Source organism: Stenella coeruleoalba (assembly GCF_951394435.1).
Source record: "Stenella coeruleoalba genome assembly, chromosome: 4".
Lineage (NCBI taxonomy): Eukaryota > Metazoa > Chordata > Mammalia > Artiodactyla > Delphinidae > Stenella > Stenella coeruleoalba.
In genome coordinates, this window is record NC_137149.1 from 450,162 (window position 1) to 464,892 (window position 14,731).

General features: G+C 68.9%; 1 protein-coding gene across 2 annotated transcripts; it reads left to right on the top strand.

Moving 5' to 3' along the window:
• The first annotated feature begins 534 nt into the window (after positions 1-534).
• FGFRL1 (fibroblast growth factor receptor like 1) lies at positions 535-13,833 on the top strand. Of its 2 annotated transcripts, XM_079920445.1 has the most exons (7): positions 535-694; positions 1,261-1,352; positions 10,145-10,417; positions 11,577-11,657; positions 11,764-12,048; positions 12,130-12,483; positions 12,578-13,833. In XM_079920445.1, the coding sequence occupies exons 2-7, from the start codon at positions 1,277-1,279 to the stop codon at positions 13,012-13,014; spliced, it is 1,506 nt and encodes a 501-aa protein (XP_079776571.1). In that variant the 5' UTR covers positions 535-694; positions 1,261-1,276; the 3' UTR covers positions 13,015-13,833. The 2 variants fall into 2 exon arrangements, with proteins under 2 accessions (XP_079776571.1, XP_079776570.1); XM_079920444.1 differs by having other exon boundaries at positions 11,764-12,483.
• Positions 13,834-14,731: the final 898 nt, after the last annotated feature.

The window sequence follows — 14,731 nt, forward strand, 5'->3', positions numbered from 1 at the left end:
GCGGGGCTAGGCGGATGGCCGTGAGGGGGCGCGGTGTGTTGGACCTGGCTGGGGAGGGTGGGAACAGGCTGGGGGCGGGACTAGGGGCGGGCCGTTCGGGGGCGTGGCTGGGCCAGGGGCCGGCCGGGGCGGGGCGGGGCGGGGGCGGGGCCGCGCCCCGGGGAGCCGACCCGCCTGCGGGCCGCCCGCACCGCGAGGGTTAAGGCGGGGAGCCAGGCGGGCGGGGAGGGCGCGCACGCCGATTGGCGAAAAGTTCGGGCGCGGGGCGGGGTGAGGGGGCGGGGAGATGGGCGGGACAAGGGGGCGGGACGCGGCGGCCTCGGCGTGCCGATTGGCAGGAAGTTGTGTCGGGGCGGGGCGCGCGGCGGGCTCGGCGCTCGCTCCGGGAGAGTTGACAAAGCCCCGCAGGGAAGGACGCCTCGCGGCGCGGCGCCCCGGGCCCCACGCCCCGCCGCCCCGGGACCCCGGCCCCGGCCCCCGGACCGACCCCGACGCCCGCCCCGCCCCCAGGCCCCAGCCCCCGGCCCCCGCCCCGGCCCCGACCCGAGCCGCCCGCGCCCAGGTAGCGCCGCCCCGTCCCGAGGCCGGGCCCGGGGGCGCGGGGCGGCGGGGTGCGGCGCCCGGGGCGGCGATGACCGCGCAGCGCGCCCCGCGGGCCCGGCCCTGAGCCCCGCCGCCCGCGAGCACCGCCGAGGTGAGCCCCTCCGCGCGCCCGCGATCCCCGGGGCAGACTGGGCGGGCCGACTCGGGAGGGCCGGGGGCCGGGGCCGGGGGCGGGGGCCCGGGCTGAGAGCGTCCGGGTTCCCGCTCTGCGGTGGGGAGCCGCCGGCACCGGCACGCGCCGCCGCCGCTCCCGCCTGGCCCGAGGTCCTGCCAGTGCCCCGCCCCCGCCCCTGTACCCCACGTTGGCCCCCCCCCCCAACGCAAATTTGTCCGCTAATGGCGCAGGCGATTATCTGCGGGGCCGCCGGTGTTGTGTGTCCCGCGGGCAGGGCCCGAGTTACAAGAGCCAGGAATCCAGACGGTGTTTGGAGGGGGGGCGGGGGAGGTCGGTAATTAGTGTAAACCCTTTGTCTGCCTTTGATAACCACGGTTCCCCCGCCGCCGCTTCCTCCGCCCGGAGCGCGGCAGGGAAGGCGGGGCGGCCCGCACCCCGGTCCCCGCGACCCAGGGCTGGGGTGCGGGCGGCTCCGGGGCCCAAGGCGGGGGGCGGGGCGACCCCCACCCCCACGCAGTGACCGGCCTCCGAATACACCCCAGGTCCGCACTGGCCGAGATGACGCCGAGCCCCGCGTTGGTGCTGCCGCTGCTGCTGCTCCTGGGGGCCCTCCCGCCGGCCACCGCCGCCCGAGGTGAGTGCTGGCGCCCAGCCCGGCGCCCCGGCCTCCGCCAGCGCCGCCCCTTTCCCTCCGGCCCTGAACCCTGCCACAGTGCCCGCCTGGCGCGCGTGCCTGCGCCCCGCCCCTGCTGGCCCGGCTCTGCCCGCCCTTCACCCGCGGGGAGCCCCAGTGCACCCATGGGACACTGCAGCTCACCCGCGGCCCCCCTCACTCACGTGGCTCCCCAGCTACCTGTGGGGCACCCCTCACCTATGGGGCATCCCCCTCTCATCCATGAGGTCCCTCCAGCTCTCCCACAGGGTTACCCCTCACTCTCAGGGCACCCCCAGCTCATCCGTGGGGCCCCACGCTTGCTGGCCGGGTGGGCTCTGGCCCCAGTTCCCCTCAGGACATACGCACACATCCACACACACATCCCTGCAGTTGCGGGCAGCTGCTCACGGCGGATTCATGAGTGACGGGCTGTTTGGCCACATTGGACCCAATTAGGCCCCTGGGAACCTGTAGAGATCCCCCTGGTGGCCAGGGTTGGGTGTGGGGACAGTGGGGACATTCTTGGCCTCTGGGACTAATGACCCAGCCCTGTGCCCTAGGCCTGCCTATCTCTGGGAAGGTACAGGGTGGGGGCTGGGAGACTGAGTGCCCAGCGCACGGGGTCACTGCATGGTGGAGGGTCGGGGCCTGTCTTAATGCAGACCCTGAGACCACCTACTTCCAGCTACACACTACGTCTCTCGGTGTGCACCACACCAGGGTCTGGACGTGGGCTCACACACCTGCTGTGCAAGCGGGCAGGCCCAGATGCCTCCGGAGGGACCCCTGCCCCCGCAACCAGCCCCAGCAAGGGGCGTCCTTGGCTGACGGGTGATGCGTGCCCGCAGACTCCCACCGCCATGCTCAGTGCTGGCCTCCCTCAGCTAGGCGGGACCTGCGGCCAGGCCAGCCCTTTGGGTGTGTTGACCACTCAGGATCGTCCTTGCCCTGTCTACCAGTCCTCTGAGGCTTCGCACCCCTCCCCCCGCGCCGCTGCCGCCCAGCGGGCGCACTGAGACCAACCCGGCCTTATATGGCCACGTTCGGGTGTGGGGTGGCGGGCGGCGGCCCAGGTGGGCCTCATGCCACAGTACCCACCCCACCCCCGCGGCCCCGCCTGCCCCGCCGGGGACTGGCCGGCTCGCTTGAGGGTGGGGGCTGCCCAGGCGTGGCTGGGACGGGCAGTGTCCAGGGTACTGCGGACACTCAGGTCATGCCCGGCAAGGCCCCCCTCCGCCAGTGGCCAGCGGCCTGGACTCTGATTGCTCTTTTATCTGCTTGCGCTCCCCTATCCACGCACCTGCCTGTGCTCCGGCCACTTGGCCAGGGAGGCTCTGGAGGCCACTGGCCTGGCCTGGTCGTTGGCTGGAGCCGGAGGTGGAGTGGCGGGTGGCAGCGGGCCGTGGATGGCAGTGGGCGGTAGGGCCTGCCTCGGCACCGAGGGGTCCCAGAGGGACCACACCCTGCTCTGTGCCCGTTGGCTGAGGCCTTGGGCTGCATGGTGAGGGCCTTGGCGGCAGTAGAGGGGTGGGAGCCCTTTTGCAAGGGCAAGGGCCTCTGTGGTTTTGGGGGTGCGGGGTCAGTGCTCTTCCTGAATTGTGCTGGCTTCTCCGCCAGGCCTGGACTGGAGGGCAGAGTCGTTGCAGGCCCTTCCCACTTGGCGAGTGAAGAGGCTGAGCGTGGACCTTCTTAGGCTGACAAACCAGCGCAGACAGAGTTTGGGTGGTTTTTTGAAAGCCGTTTTCCCCGTGGTGTCACAATTTCTGGAATCGGTACATTTCTAGACTCCAATCATATTTTTAAAGTTCCCCTTTTCCCAAAGTTTCACAATCTTGGTGGGTTTGTCTTAAACTGTTTGTTTTTTTTCTTTTTTCAAATTTGAAAAGAGAGGTTGGCTTTCTCCATTTCCATTTTATTTCTCACAGTGGGAGCTCTGAGAGGTTCCGAATGAAATGCCTTTTACAAATTACTTTGGAAGAAGTCATTTCAGGGTTTTCTGAGAGGTGCCGCGTGTGAACTCCTCTGAGGATGGCGGTGCGGTGGACGGTCTCCGAGCAGCCAGCCCCGGAGGCCCCGCCCTGTGCCCTGGACCTGGCCGCTGTGCCGGGTGCCCTGTCTCCCGCGGGATGGAGAGGACTTGGAGCTGCCCTGCCTCGGGGCTGTGGCGCGAAGGGTCTGCTGGGGTGTGTGAGTCGTTGGCGAAGCATGTGGCCGTCAGGGCGGCTGTGGCGTGTGCATGTGCGTTGTCTGACCTCGGCCTCTGGCCAGGCTGCAGGGGGCCTTCTCCTCCCCTCTAGGTCCCTGCAGGCCGTGCTGGCCAGTGTGCGGCCAGGGCTGAGGTGGACTTGTGGGAGCCCGGCCCAGGCTCTGCAAGCTGGGGATGTGGGCCAGCGGCCCCATTTACGTCTTGTCTTGGGCCCCACTCCTGGAAGGGAAAATAAATCACTGCCTCCTCTGGGGGGAGGAGGGAGCCGAACAAAGTGGCCTTTGGCTGGGCCAGGCTGAGCTTGGGCTGCCCGCAGCCTCTGTCTCCATTGTGGGGGGATCAGTGGGCCCCCGGCTCCCGCCCGGCTCCGCGGCCCTAACGTGGTACATGTTGGTTTTCCCCGGCAGCAGCCTCAGCCTCCGATCACCTGGGCGGCTCGGGCTCACTGACGTGCCGGGGGGACGGGCTGTGGCCGCCTCCCCGCTGTGTGGCCGTCCACGCTGGCCTCCTTTGCCCCACGCTGTGCCTCGCCTGGTGACTGCAGCCCTGGTGCGTCCAGGTGGCAGCCTCCGTCGGCGGGGCAGCGTGTGCAAGGAAAGCGTGTCCGCGCCCATGCCACCGTCCCCAGACCTCAGCGGCGCTGCAGCCAGTGTGGCCCCACCTACCTTGCCCCTCACCCGCTCTTCCTAGTGGTGGCCACCAGGCGCTCCTGGTCAGTCCCAGCCTCGCTCCTCTCGGGGCCCAGGAGAGCAGGGGCCACCTGGGCTACCTCAGGTGGGGTCGCAGCCCGGGGTCCACTGGAGGGAGGTGGAACGCAGAGGCGTGGGCGTCACCCCGGGACTTGGAAGGAGAGGTGGGTGCTGGTCAGGGTAGGCAAGGACAGGCCTCCAGCTGGGGGGATGTCGTGGGCAGAGGTGAGCAGCTCACCGGGGCCAGAGTGGACATCCAGTGGACGCGGGCGCCTTGGTGTAGTGGGGTAGGGGCCTTGAGTGGGGAAGGGCTGGGCCGAGAGGCTGGTCAGCTGAGGGGGTGTCCTGGGGGCTTTTCCCCCAGGACATTGTGGCCAGCCTTCCTGGCTCCAGCGAGGAGTCCCGGGGCCTCCATCCACACCCTGTGCCCCAACTGAGTGGCTGGGGGCGGGGCCTGGAGGCAGGGAGGGGGTGGGGTAGGTGCCTACCCCCCCCATCCAGCGCAGACGGCCGCCTTGAGGAGAACTGGCCCAGGGTGGGGTTTCTAGGAGCTGTCCCTGAGGCACTGCAGGAGTTGCTCCAGCCTAAGGGCTGCTGAAATCCAGGGTTTCCCATCTTGGCAGGAAACACAATTGCTTTTCTTCCTGCCGGGGAGTTTATTTCATGAGAGATTTACACAAGCTGTGCGCTGTTGAGTGGCTGAAGAGTGAATAACGGGACCTGGGGCAGCAGGCGGGGCGGAGGGACCCCCTCTGGCTCCCATGATCCTGAGCCCTGGAGGAGCCGGGGCCTGCGGAGCGCGCTCTCCTGGTCCAGGGCCACTGCCAGTGGCTTCGGGGCTGCCCTCTGCACTCGTGCAGCAGCCTGTCCGGGTTCCGGCGGGGACTGGGGCTGACTCTGGAGCTCAGCCCGACACAGCATGTGCGCCTTGAGGGCCAGGTGGCCTGCCCCGTGGCCTCTGGGGGCCTGGGGGCGCCTAGTCTGGGCCGGCCTGCTCAGGCCCCATGGCCTCAGTCCTGGCCTCAAGAAGCCTGCCGTGGGCGTGGGCTGTCGTGGAGCAGGTATGGGTGGGACGCAGGGGCTCTGGCCTGGGGTCGCGCAGGCCAGGCTGCTGGGTGCGTTGGGTCTTCTGCTGCCGTAGCCATCGCCCTCACCCTCGAGGTTCTGCTTAAACGCCCAGGGGCTCCAGGCTCAGGAAAATGTCCTCGTCTCCCCTCTGAGGTGACTCCGGTACCTGGATCGGGGCCCCCTGGGGCGGGGCCCCTGGGGTGGTCTGGGCCCCGCGGCGCGTTACCCTGTGCTCTGGGTCCGGTGCCGGCAGGTGTGGGAGGCCTCACTGGACAAGGGCCTTCTCGGTCCTTTGGCAGCTGGGGGAGGGTCTGGGTCAAGTGACGTTGGTGAGGTGGGGGTGGATGGCGGGGTGGGCAGGGTCGGGGTGAGACAGCGTTGAGTCTGGTGGGCCTAGTGAGATCTGGACACCCGACGGGGCTGCCCGGTGTCCAGCTGAGGGAGGCCCGGCGGTGGGTCTGGGTGCTTTCTGGTCACTGTCCCGTAGGCAGCTCACATGGGTCCCCCCCCCAGGGAAGTGGCCCTGTCAGGGTGATGCTCTGGGCCTCACTTGTCGGTCCTGGGGGTGGTGAGGGTTAGGCGGAGGAGCCCTGAAGCTGGGGGGCCACTGGAGGTCCATCTGGGGGCCTCCAGAGAAGAGGACAGACCTGGAGGCCCCCGGTCTGCCAGCCCCCTGGTGCGCGGCTGGGCAGCCGGTGGAGGGGACGCTCCCGGCGGCTTGCTCGGTGGGTCAGGCCGTCCCTTTGCCACGCCCAGAATGGCCTGGTTTCTGGGGCAACCACCTGTCCTGCGGGTCCTACCAGTTCCACCACAGATCCCGTGGGTCCAGCCCCCGGGGCCGCCCTGGGCCGGCTGTTGACCGGGAGCCTGTATGCGAGTGTGGGTGTGCACGTGTGCCGAGCCTGCCCCCCTCGTGGCAGCCCTGGGGTGGGCCTCACCTGTGCCCCCGCCCTGGGGTGTTCCTGTCCTTCCCCCCCAGGCCTCGCCTTCTTGGGGAGGGTGCTGGCCCTGCGGCCTTCCCAGCTCACCCTGCTGCACCCGGTCCCCACTGTGGGCGCCCGCTCCCCCCAGAGAGTGCCTACTTGCCCTGTCTGGCGTCAGGTACCCAGGCAGCCCGGGTGGACCTGCCCCCTTCCGGCCCCCCAGCCAGGGCCCAGCGCCCCTCCCCACGCCTCTCACTTAGCTTGTCCTGCACAGCAGGACGGTGGCTCCTGGCTGGCCGCCCTCACCCCACTGGCCAGGCCCATGCTGGTTAGCCCGATGCTCCCCCCACCTCCCCCGCCCCTGCCAGAGAACTCCTTCCAGGCTGGAAATTTCTGGGGCTTTGCAGGGCTTGTGGGGGACAGAGCTGCCCTGACGAGCCGGCCAGTGCTGCATGCACCCTCAACCTCAGCTGTGTCTGCGGCTTCACGGGGTGCCTCTGCGGCCCCTGCTGGCCTCTGCCACATGGGCCCTGGGAGAGGGGCGACGTCTGGCCCGGCCCCTCTTGAAGGGAGCTTGGGGTCGGCAAGCCAGGGCCCACAGAACACCCCGGGCGGTGGGGAGGGGTGCAGCCCGACACTTGGGAACCCTCTCACCCCTGCCAGCGTGGGTCCAGATGGAGTGCCCCTGGGGGCAGGGAGGGAGGAGGGGGTGTCGGGAAGGTGCGCCAGGCTGCGCGGAGGCCGCGGGGCGGTGAGGTGTGGGGTGCTGAGCTTCGGGGCGGCCCCGAGGGCCTGTGAAGACGGCTTGGGGGTACGGGGGGGTGGGCATGGGGTGGGCCACAGCTGGGGGTCCCTTCTCTGTTCCTGCCAGCACCTTTGCCTCCCTGGGCCCCGGGGCAGGAGGGCTATCAGCTGGGGTTGCAGCCGGGTCTTGTTATACTAAACGGGGGAAAGCGGTGCTTCTGGCCAGGCAGGGGGAGGGGCTGTGGGCCTGGGCGTCCGGAGCGCTCAGAGGTGGGGTGTGTGTGGCAGGGAGTCTGCGCCCACTGTTGGGGTGTGCACCTGGGGGTCGGTGTGACAGGGTCTGTGTGTGACAGCAGCTCTGGATGGCGGCTGGGAATCCAAGCTGGGTTTGTGGGGCGCCTGGAGCGGCTGCCCCCCATCCCCCCCAGTACCCCCATTCCTGACCATGTTTTCACAGCTGAGGGTGGAGGAGGATGGAGGAGAGGAAGGGGCGACACCTTCCCTGCCCGTTACCTTGACGTTCAGCCCCCCTCTTGGGGTGAGACCCGGCCCCAGCCTGCCTTTGCCCCGTGTCTGCCATGCGTGCGCCGTGTGCATCCTGCCTGTGCCCGCAGCCTCCTAGGGCCGTGACTGCGGGTGGGTGCAGGGTTGGGGCTTCCTGGAGGAGGCGCTCACGGGGAAGGCACTAAGGCTGCGTCGGCTGCCCCCACCCACACGCCCTCCAGGGGCCTGCGGGTCTCCAGCTCAGGCCTCAGTTTCCCTGTGGCTGAGGGGCGGGAGGCCTTGTCCAGGTGGAACAGCAGGGCTTGTGTTTCCCAGGCTAAATATAGAGCTGCAGCAGCCGTGCTGGCGGCCAGAATTCCCAGGAATCTGGGGGGCCAGGCCTCCCGCTGGTGAGCCTGCTGGGGGGTCTCTCGCAGAAGCTGGGGTGGGGGGCAGGGTCCCCCGGAGCCCAGGTGGGGGTGGGGAGGGGTGAGGCTGGCCACAGAGGGGAGGAGGGCTGTTTGCTTTAGGACAAGGCTGGCTCCAGCCGGGGCCTCTGGACGGGCGCTGCCTCGTCCCCCTCACTGCTCACAGGCCGGCCCACGGGGCCACACTTGCGGCCCATCTGGCGGTCACTTGGCCCTGTCCCTCCACTCCGCAGGACCGAGGGTGGCGTCCCTGCCACCCAGTAGGTGCCCCCCAACATGGTCTCCTCTGGTGGGTGGGGAGAGGGAGGGGCCGCACTGTCAGGCGGGCGCGTTCTCTGCCACTGAAGCGGGCTCCTTCGGGAGTCGGGGGTGTTGAACCAGCCGCCAGCGGTGCCCCCACGATGCCGCTGGGACAGGCGGAGCCCCAGCAGGGAGCGATGGTGTTCCTCGCGCGGGCGCCGTCCTCCCCGCGTGCTGTCCGGGCCGTCGCGTGTGTCCGTGTGGACGTGTGTGGGTCCGTGTGCCTGTGCTTGTGCGTGTGATGCTCGCACCCAGGTGTCAGCCCGGGAAGGGCTGGGGGGTGCCCTTTTGTCCTGCAGCCTGGGAGGCCCCTGTGAATGGTGGAATTTCAGGCAGTGACAGGTGGTGGACAGGGTCTGCCTGGGAATGAGGCCCGGACCCTGGGCGGCCTGGGGGGCCTCAGAAGGTCCACTTGTCTGGGGGCCCTGAAGCCTCTCCCACTGCGAGCTGGGTAGGTGCCTGGGGGGCCCTGGAGACAAGTGAGTGATTAGGGAGAGGCGGGTATCAGGGGAAGCCAGAGGGCTGGCTGGCTGGCTGGTACCTCTGGCATGGCCCACTGTCCAGGGGCTGCGTGGAGGGGGTGGGGCCACCCGAATGGGGCAGGATGTGGAGGGGGGAGGCTGTAGAGGGAAGGTGCCTAGTGTCTCTGTGTCCCTCACACCCCAGTCCCCTGGGACCCCCTCCCCACCTGGGGCCCCAGAGAAGCTGAGCCCTGGGCTGTCAGCTCCCTGCATCCCAACGGGGATGGCCCCCTACCCTCCGTCCGCACCCCAGGCGGAGGCGATGGGGGCCCGTGCTCTGTGAGGGTCCCTGGGCGCTAGTCTCTGGGGGACCCGCAGGAGCACTTTGGCTGTGAGGCGGCAACAGAATCAGCGGCGACTGCACGTTGAAGAAACACCAGCTGGTTATTAAAAACACATGCCGCTCTCAGGCCCGGGCCCAGCGTCTCAGCGCAGCCACGCCCCCGGCACCTCCGTGCGGCCAGGGCTCGGGGCGTGGCCTTCACGGCCTGGAGTGGCTGCCGTGTGGGGTGGGTGCCCCTTCCAGTGGCTGGTGGGCGGAGTCCTGGGAGCCAGGCCCAGCCAAGCCCCTGGGAAGGGCAGCCGGGTGCCCGTGGCTGCCTCTCCTGGTCCGGGGGGGCCGTCCGTGACCATGTAAGAGCCCTCCACCCTCGCGGTCCTCCCGTGGTGTAGGGGCTGCACACCAGCCCCATCTCAGGGCGTCAGGCACGGGGGGCACGGCAGGAGGGGACTGAGGGTCCACCAGGAGATCGCTCCATAGCCTTCTGATGTCCGCAGCGTCCTTCCCAGCTGGCCCGTCTCTCGCGCCCTCTAGGCCTGTCATCCCCATTGTCCCTGGGTGGCCCCGGGCCGGTGGGGACGGGGATGGATTTCTTCCCGCTGGTGAAGGGCACCACGGCCTCAGCCCGGGACGCAGGCTTCTCCCAGGGCAGATAGTGGTCACCCAGGGCTGGGAGGCCCAGCTGCTTGCCCTCTGACTCCAGGGCCTTGGTGACCTGGTGTGGCCTGGCTGGCAGCAGGGAGGCTCTTGTCCAGGCAGGCAGACCTGGTTTGGTGCCGCCCATGTACACACAGGCACAGACATGGGCCACCAGACGCAGGGATGCTCGCACGTGCACACACAAACAGATGGGGTGCCTGCAGGGAGGCGGTGGGGGCCGCCCTCGCTCGCCTGCGGACGTGCGTCCTGGGCGAGCCGCATCCCGGCTCCCGTGCGGGAGCGCAGTGGGCCCTGGGTGAACGCCGCCTCCTGTGGTCTGGGAGCTGGGTAGGCGTATCTGGGTGGAGTCCCGGGGTGGGGGCCCAGCAGGGACAGCCCTCGCCTGGCTCCCAGTGCCCACACCTGCCTTGGCCCCGACCGACCACCTGCTGGTCCCCTCCTCCCTGAGCGAGCCCTCTGACCCCCACAGGCCCCCCGAGGATGGCGGACAAGGTAGTCCCGCGGCAGGTGGCCCGGCTAGGCCGCACTGTGCGGCTGCAGTGCCCCGTGGAGGGCGACCCGCCGCCACTGACCATGTGGACCAAGGATGGCCGGACAATCCACGGCGGCTGGAGCCGCTTCCGCGTGCTGCCCCAGGGGCTGAAGGTGAAGGAGGTGGAACGGGAGGACGCCGGCGCCTACGTGTGCAAGGCCACCAACGGTTTCGGCAGCCTCAGCGTCAACTACACCCTCATCGTGATGGGTCAGTGCTGGCCGTGCCAGGGCGGGGCCTTGCTGTTCGCGCCTAGTCAGCTCGGGCAGGGAGGCAGACCCTCCCTCTGTGCCCACCCTCACCCTGCATGAGCTCGGCCCACTGCCCCCGGGACCAGAGCCGCCCTGCTCCCCTCCCGGCCTCTGAGCCCAGGACACCACCCCCAGGCCGGGCCCCGCCCCCTCAGGCCTCACCTTGGGGTCCCCCTTCCTCCCGACCCCTTGTCCCCCAAAGTTCTGCTGACCTGGGGGCCAGGGCTGGCTGGGGGGGGCGGCAGGGGTGGGTATGGGGGCCCCAGGTGGTGGTCCCACTGAAGGGCAGCCTGGTGGGGCAGGCGGGCCGGCAGCCTTGGCGTCGGCCATGACTTTGAGGCTCAGGTTTCGGAGTTCAGAGGGGCCGCTGGGAAGGAAGGGCCTTCTGTTCTCCTCTGCCTCTGGGGCCCGGGCTTGGGGACTGGGCGGCGCCCCCAGGAACACGCCCTCCACTCGCTGGTACCAGGCGCTGGCGCCTCGCCCTCCCCCTGGGCTCCCGGGCGGGTCCCTCGGGGCAGGTTCCCTGGCAGCACAAAGGAGGAGCCTGACCCACGCACCCCTCCACTGGGTTCCGGGGTGGGGTCCGAGCGCCTGGCCTTGGTCCTGGGCCGTGGAGGCGGCGGCTGTCACTGGGGGGGGGGGCATTCCTCAGCACGCCGCCCCCCCCAGGCCCCACAGGCCTTCTCTGGGCTGTGGAATGGGAATACTGTGGGTGTCCCCCCCAGCGTCCTTTCAAAGGGCAGGACGACCAGGCGGTATGCGAGCCATGTCAGCTCACCAAGCCCTCGGCCCCTTGATGTGGGCTAGGGTTACTGCAGCTGCCGGCTGGGCCTGGTCGCCACCTCCCCCCGGCCCTGCAGACCCCCCGGAGCCAGGGTGGGGGAGCCAGATCTCCGTCCCACCCACGCCTGTCGGGGTCACCTGCACCCAGGGAGAGCGCCGGGTGGGCGGCTCCGGCCCAGCTGTCTCTGGGATTCTGAGACGTGGGTGTGCGCCCATGGGCTCCTGTCGGTGTTTCCAGAGCTTTCCCAGCTGGGCCTGAGGCTGGGGCCCGGGAGCCAGTCCTGGGGTCTTACAGGGGCTGCCGAGGCCCCTCTCATGCACCCTCCCCTCTGCAGACGACACCAGTCCAGGAAGGGAGAGCCCGGGGCACGACGGCTCTTCCGGGGGCCAGGAAGACCCAGCCAGCAAGCAGTGGGGTGAGCACAGGGACAGACGCCGCCATCTTGGTGGGGGGCGGGGCTGTGCCTCCCCCCAGTGCCCGCTGACTTGTGTGCCCCGCCCCCTCCCCTGCGCCCCGCGCAGCCCGGCCCCGCTTCACGCAGCCCTCCAAGATGAGGCGCCGGGTGATTGCGCGGCCCGTGGGCAGCTCCGTGCGGCTCAAGTGCGTGGCCAGTGGGCACCCACGGCCCGACATCATGTGGATGAAGGATGACCAGGCCTTGACGCGCCCGGAGGCTGGTGAGCACAGGAAGAAGAAGTGGACCCTGAGCCTGAAGAACCTGCGCCCCGAGGACAGCGGCAAGTACACGTGCCGCGTGTCGAACCGCGCGGGCGCCATCAACGCCACCTACAAGGTGGACGTGATCCGTGAGTGCCGGGGCCGGGGGCGGGGCCGGGGGGGCGCGGGCTGGCGCCTGGGGCCTGTGCCCAACGCACGTCCCTGCGCAGAGCGGACGCGCTCCAAGCCTGTCCTCACGGGCACGCACCCCGTGAACACGACGGTGGACTTCGGAGGCACGACATCCTTCCAGTGCAAAGTGCGCAGCGACGTGAAGCCCGTGATCCAGTGGCTGAAGCGCGTGGAGTATGGCGCCGAGGGCCGCTACAACTCCACCATCGACGTGGGCGGCCAGAAGTTCGTGGTGCTGCCCACGGGTGACGTGTGGTCGCGGCCCGACGGCTCCTACCTCAACAAGCTGCTCATCACTCGCGCGCGCCAGGACGACGCGGGCATGTACATCTGCCTGGGCGCCAACACCATGGGCTACAGCTTCCGCAGCGCCTTCCTGACCGTGCTGCCCGGTGCGTGGGCCCCGCCCTGCCCCGCCCCGCCCCGCCCGGGCCACGCCCACACGTGACGCTCCCCTCCCCGCTCCCTCCTCGGTTTCTCCTGCAGACCCCAAGCCGCCAGGGCCGCCCGTGGCCCCCTCGTCCTCCACCACCAGCCTGCCGTGGCCAGTGGTCATCGGCATCCCAGCCGGCGCCGTGTTCATCCTGGGCACCGTGCTCCTGTGGCTCTGCCAGGCCAAGAAGAAGCCATGCGCCCCCGCCCCTCCGGTGCCTGCACATCGCCCGCCCGCGACGGCCCGCGACCGCGGCGGGGACAAGGACCTGCCGGCACCCCCCACCCTCGGTGCCGGCCCCGGTGTGGGGCTGTGTGAGGAACTCGGGCCCCCGGCGGCCCCCCAGCACCTGCTGGGCCCGGGCTCAGCCGCCGGCCCCAAGCTTTACCCCAAACTCTACACGGACACGCACACGCACACGCACTCACACACGCACTCGCACGTGGAGGGCAAGGTCCACCAGCATCAACACATCCACTACCAGTGCTAGGCTGCCTCGGGGTGGGCTTGCGGAGGCCCGGCCAGCCGCGCAGGCTTGGGGCGAGGCCACAGAGGAAGATGGACTGCGGGTGCGAGGCGCCCCACGTGAGACACACACACACCTGGACGCACACACATGCATGACATACCTCTGGACACACACACAGAATTACACACACACACACACACACACACACACACTCAGACTAAGAAGCCTTTGGGAAGGTCTGTATTGTAACTCTGCAGTGCGCATGTAGCGATGGGCTAGCTCATGAAGGAATCCCTTGGCCCCGTGATAAGGATTTCATGGGGGCCATGGTCACCCCCCCACCCCGGCCTGGCAGGAGATCTGAGAGGCACCCTGGCTTTGCAAACCAAAAACTCCGACCCCTTCCCTACGCCTGCCCGCCTGTGTCCCTGCCCAGGCTATTTTTGCCACCACCTGTCCTGGGTGTCCAGGAGTCCACCAGTGCCCTGGGCAGGGGGGTCGGGCGGAGCAGCCCTAGGCTGCGTCCTGAGAGGCCGGAGCTGGCTGGGGGTGCCTCCCGTCCCACTGCCAGAGAGAAGGGGCCCTTGATATTTATATTTAAGAAATTAAGATAATAATATTAATAATGATGAAAGGAGGGCTGGGCCACAGAGACTTGGCCTCTCCTGAGGCCCAGGACCCACCTGGCCTTTTGGCCACACTGGATGTCCACCTCGGAGCCGGGCATCCATTGCCCCACTCCCCGTGGCGGCCCCAGGCCTCTGTAATTTTATATAGAGTTTGAGCTGAAGCTTCGTATATTTAATTTATTTTGTTAAACAAGAAAATGTGCATCCTTTCCTCTAAGCTGGTGTTTCTTTCTGTGTCTGCATCTGTGTGTGCCCGTGTGCCTGTTTATATCTTCCTGTGTCTGCATCTGTGCGCGCCCGTGTGCCTGCTTATAGGACGGATGGGGGAGCGCTCAGGAACCCCATCACCAGGCCTTAGGCTCGGGGGCCGAGGCCTGAGGGTCCCCAGGGCCCGCCATCAGCGCTCTGAGCCGGAGGACTCTTCCCCACTCACCTGTACGCGCCTCCTTGGCCAGCCAGAGTCCTGCACATCTGGCCCGGGGGGCCCCCCTCTCTGTGCTGGTGTGGTCCCCCAGCCCTCAGTGCAGGGCCCGTGTTTCTCCCGTCCCACATTCTGGGGTTCCCTGCGTGGCCTTGGTGGGGAGGTGGGCTAGGGCCAGTTGCCTGCAGGGCACCGTCCACCCTGGGTGTGCAACCGTGGCCTCGCTCTCCTCACCCAGCCAGCAGGCAGGGGTTGGGTTTCCCCTGGCCCAGAGGTTCTGGAGCATCTTAAGAAAGGCACTAAGAGCTGGTGTGATTCTAGCAAAGGCCCCGGCGCAGCATGTCCGAAGAGCGGCAGGAGGGGCGAGGCTGAGCCGCTGGCTCTCAGTGCTTCAGGAGACAAGCCCAGGCTCTGCCTGACCTGCCCGTCGGGATGCCCGCCATCCTGACCAGGCAGTGCTGGGCCCACGGCTGGGGCCGAGTCTCCCCTCCCCCGTGCCTCGGCAGTGAGCTGCCGTCCGCCCCCGCCTCCTCCCCAGCTCCGGGCTGGGTCACCTCCCTCTGCTCTCGTCTCCCAGGGCTCAGTCCCCAGTCCCCTTGCCCCTCCTCTGCTGGGACCCCCATGCAGTGCAGGATGGGATCCCCTGTCCTTCTCAATCTCCCCCCATTCTTCGGCTTCCCAGGGTGGA

Bases quoted from the DNA above. Each gene is read 5' to 3' on its own strand.
- FGFRL1 (XM_079920444.1), top strand. From the start codon at position 1,277: ATGACGCCGAGCCCCGCGTTGGTGCTGCCGCTGCTGCTGCTCCTGGGG. The intron at 1,353-10,144 runs GTGAGTGCTGGC...TGACCCCCACAG, and splicing joins GCCGGCCACCGCCGCCCGAG to GCCCCCCGAGGATGGCGGAC. The intron at 11,658-11,763 runs GTGAGCACAGGG...CGCCCCGCGCAG, and splicing joins CCCAGCCAGCAAGCAGTGGG to CCCGGCCCCGCTTCACGCAG.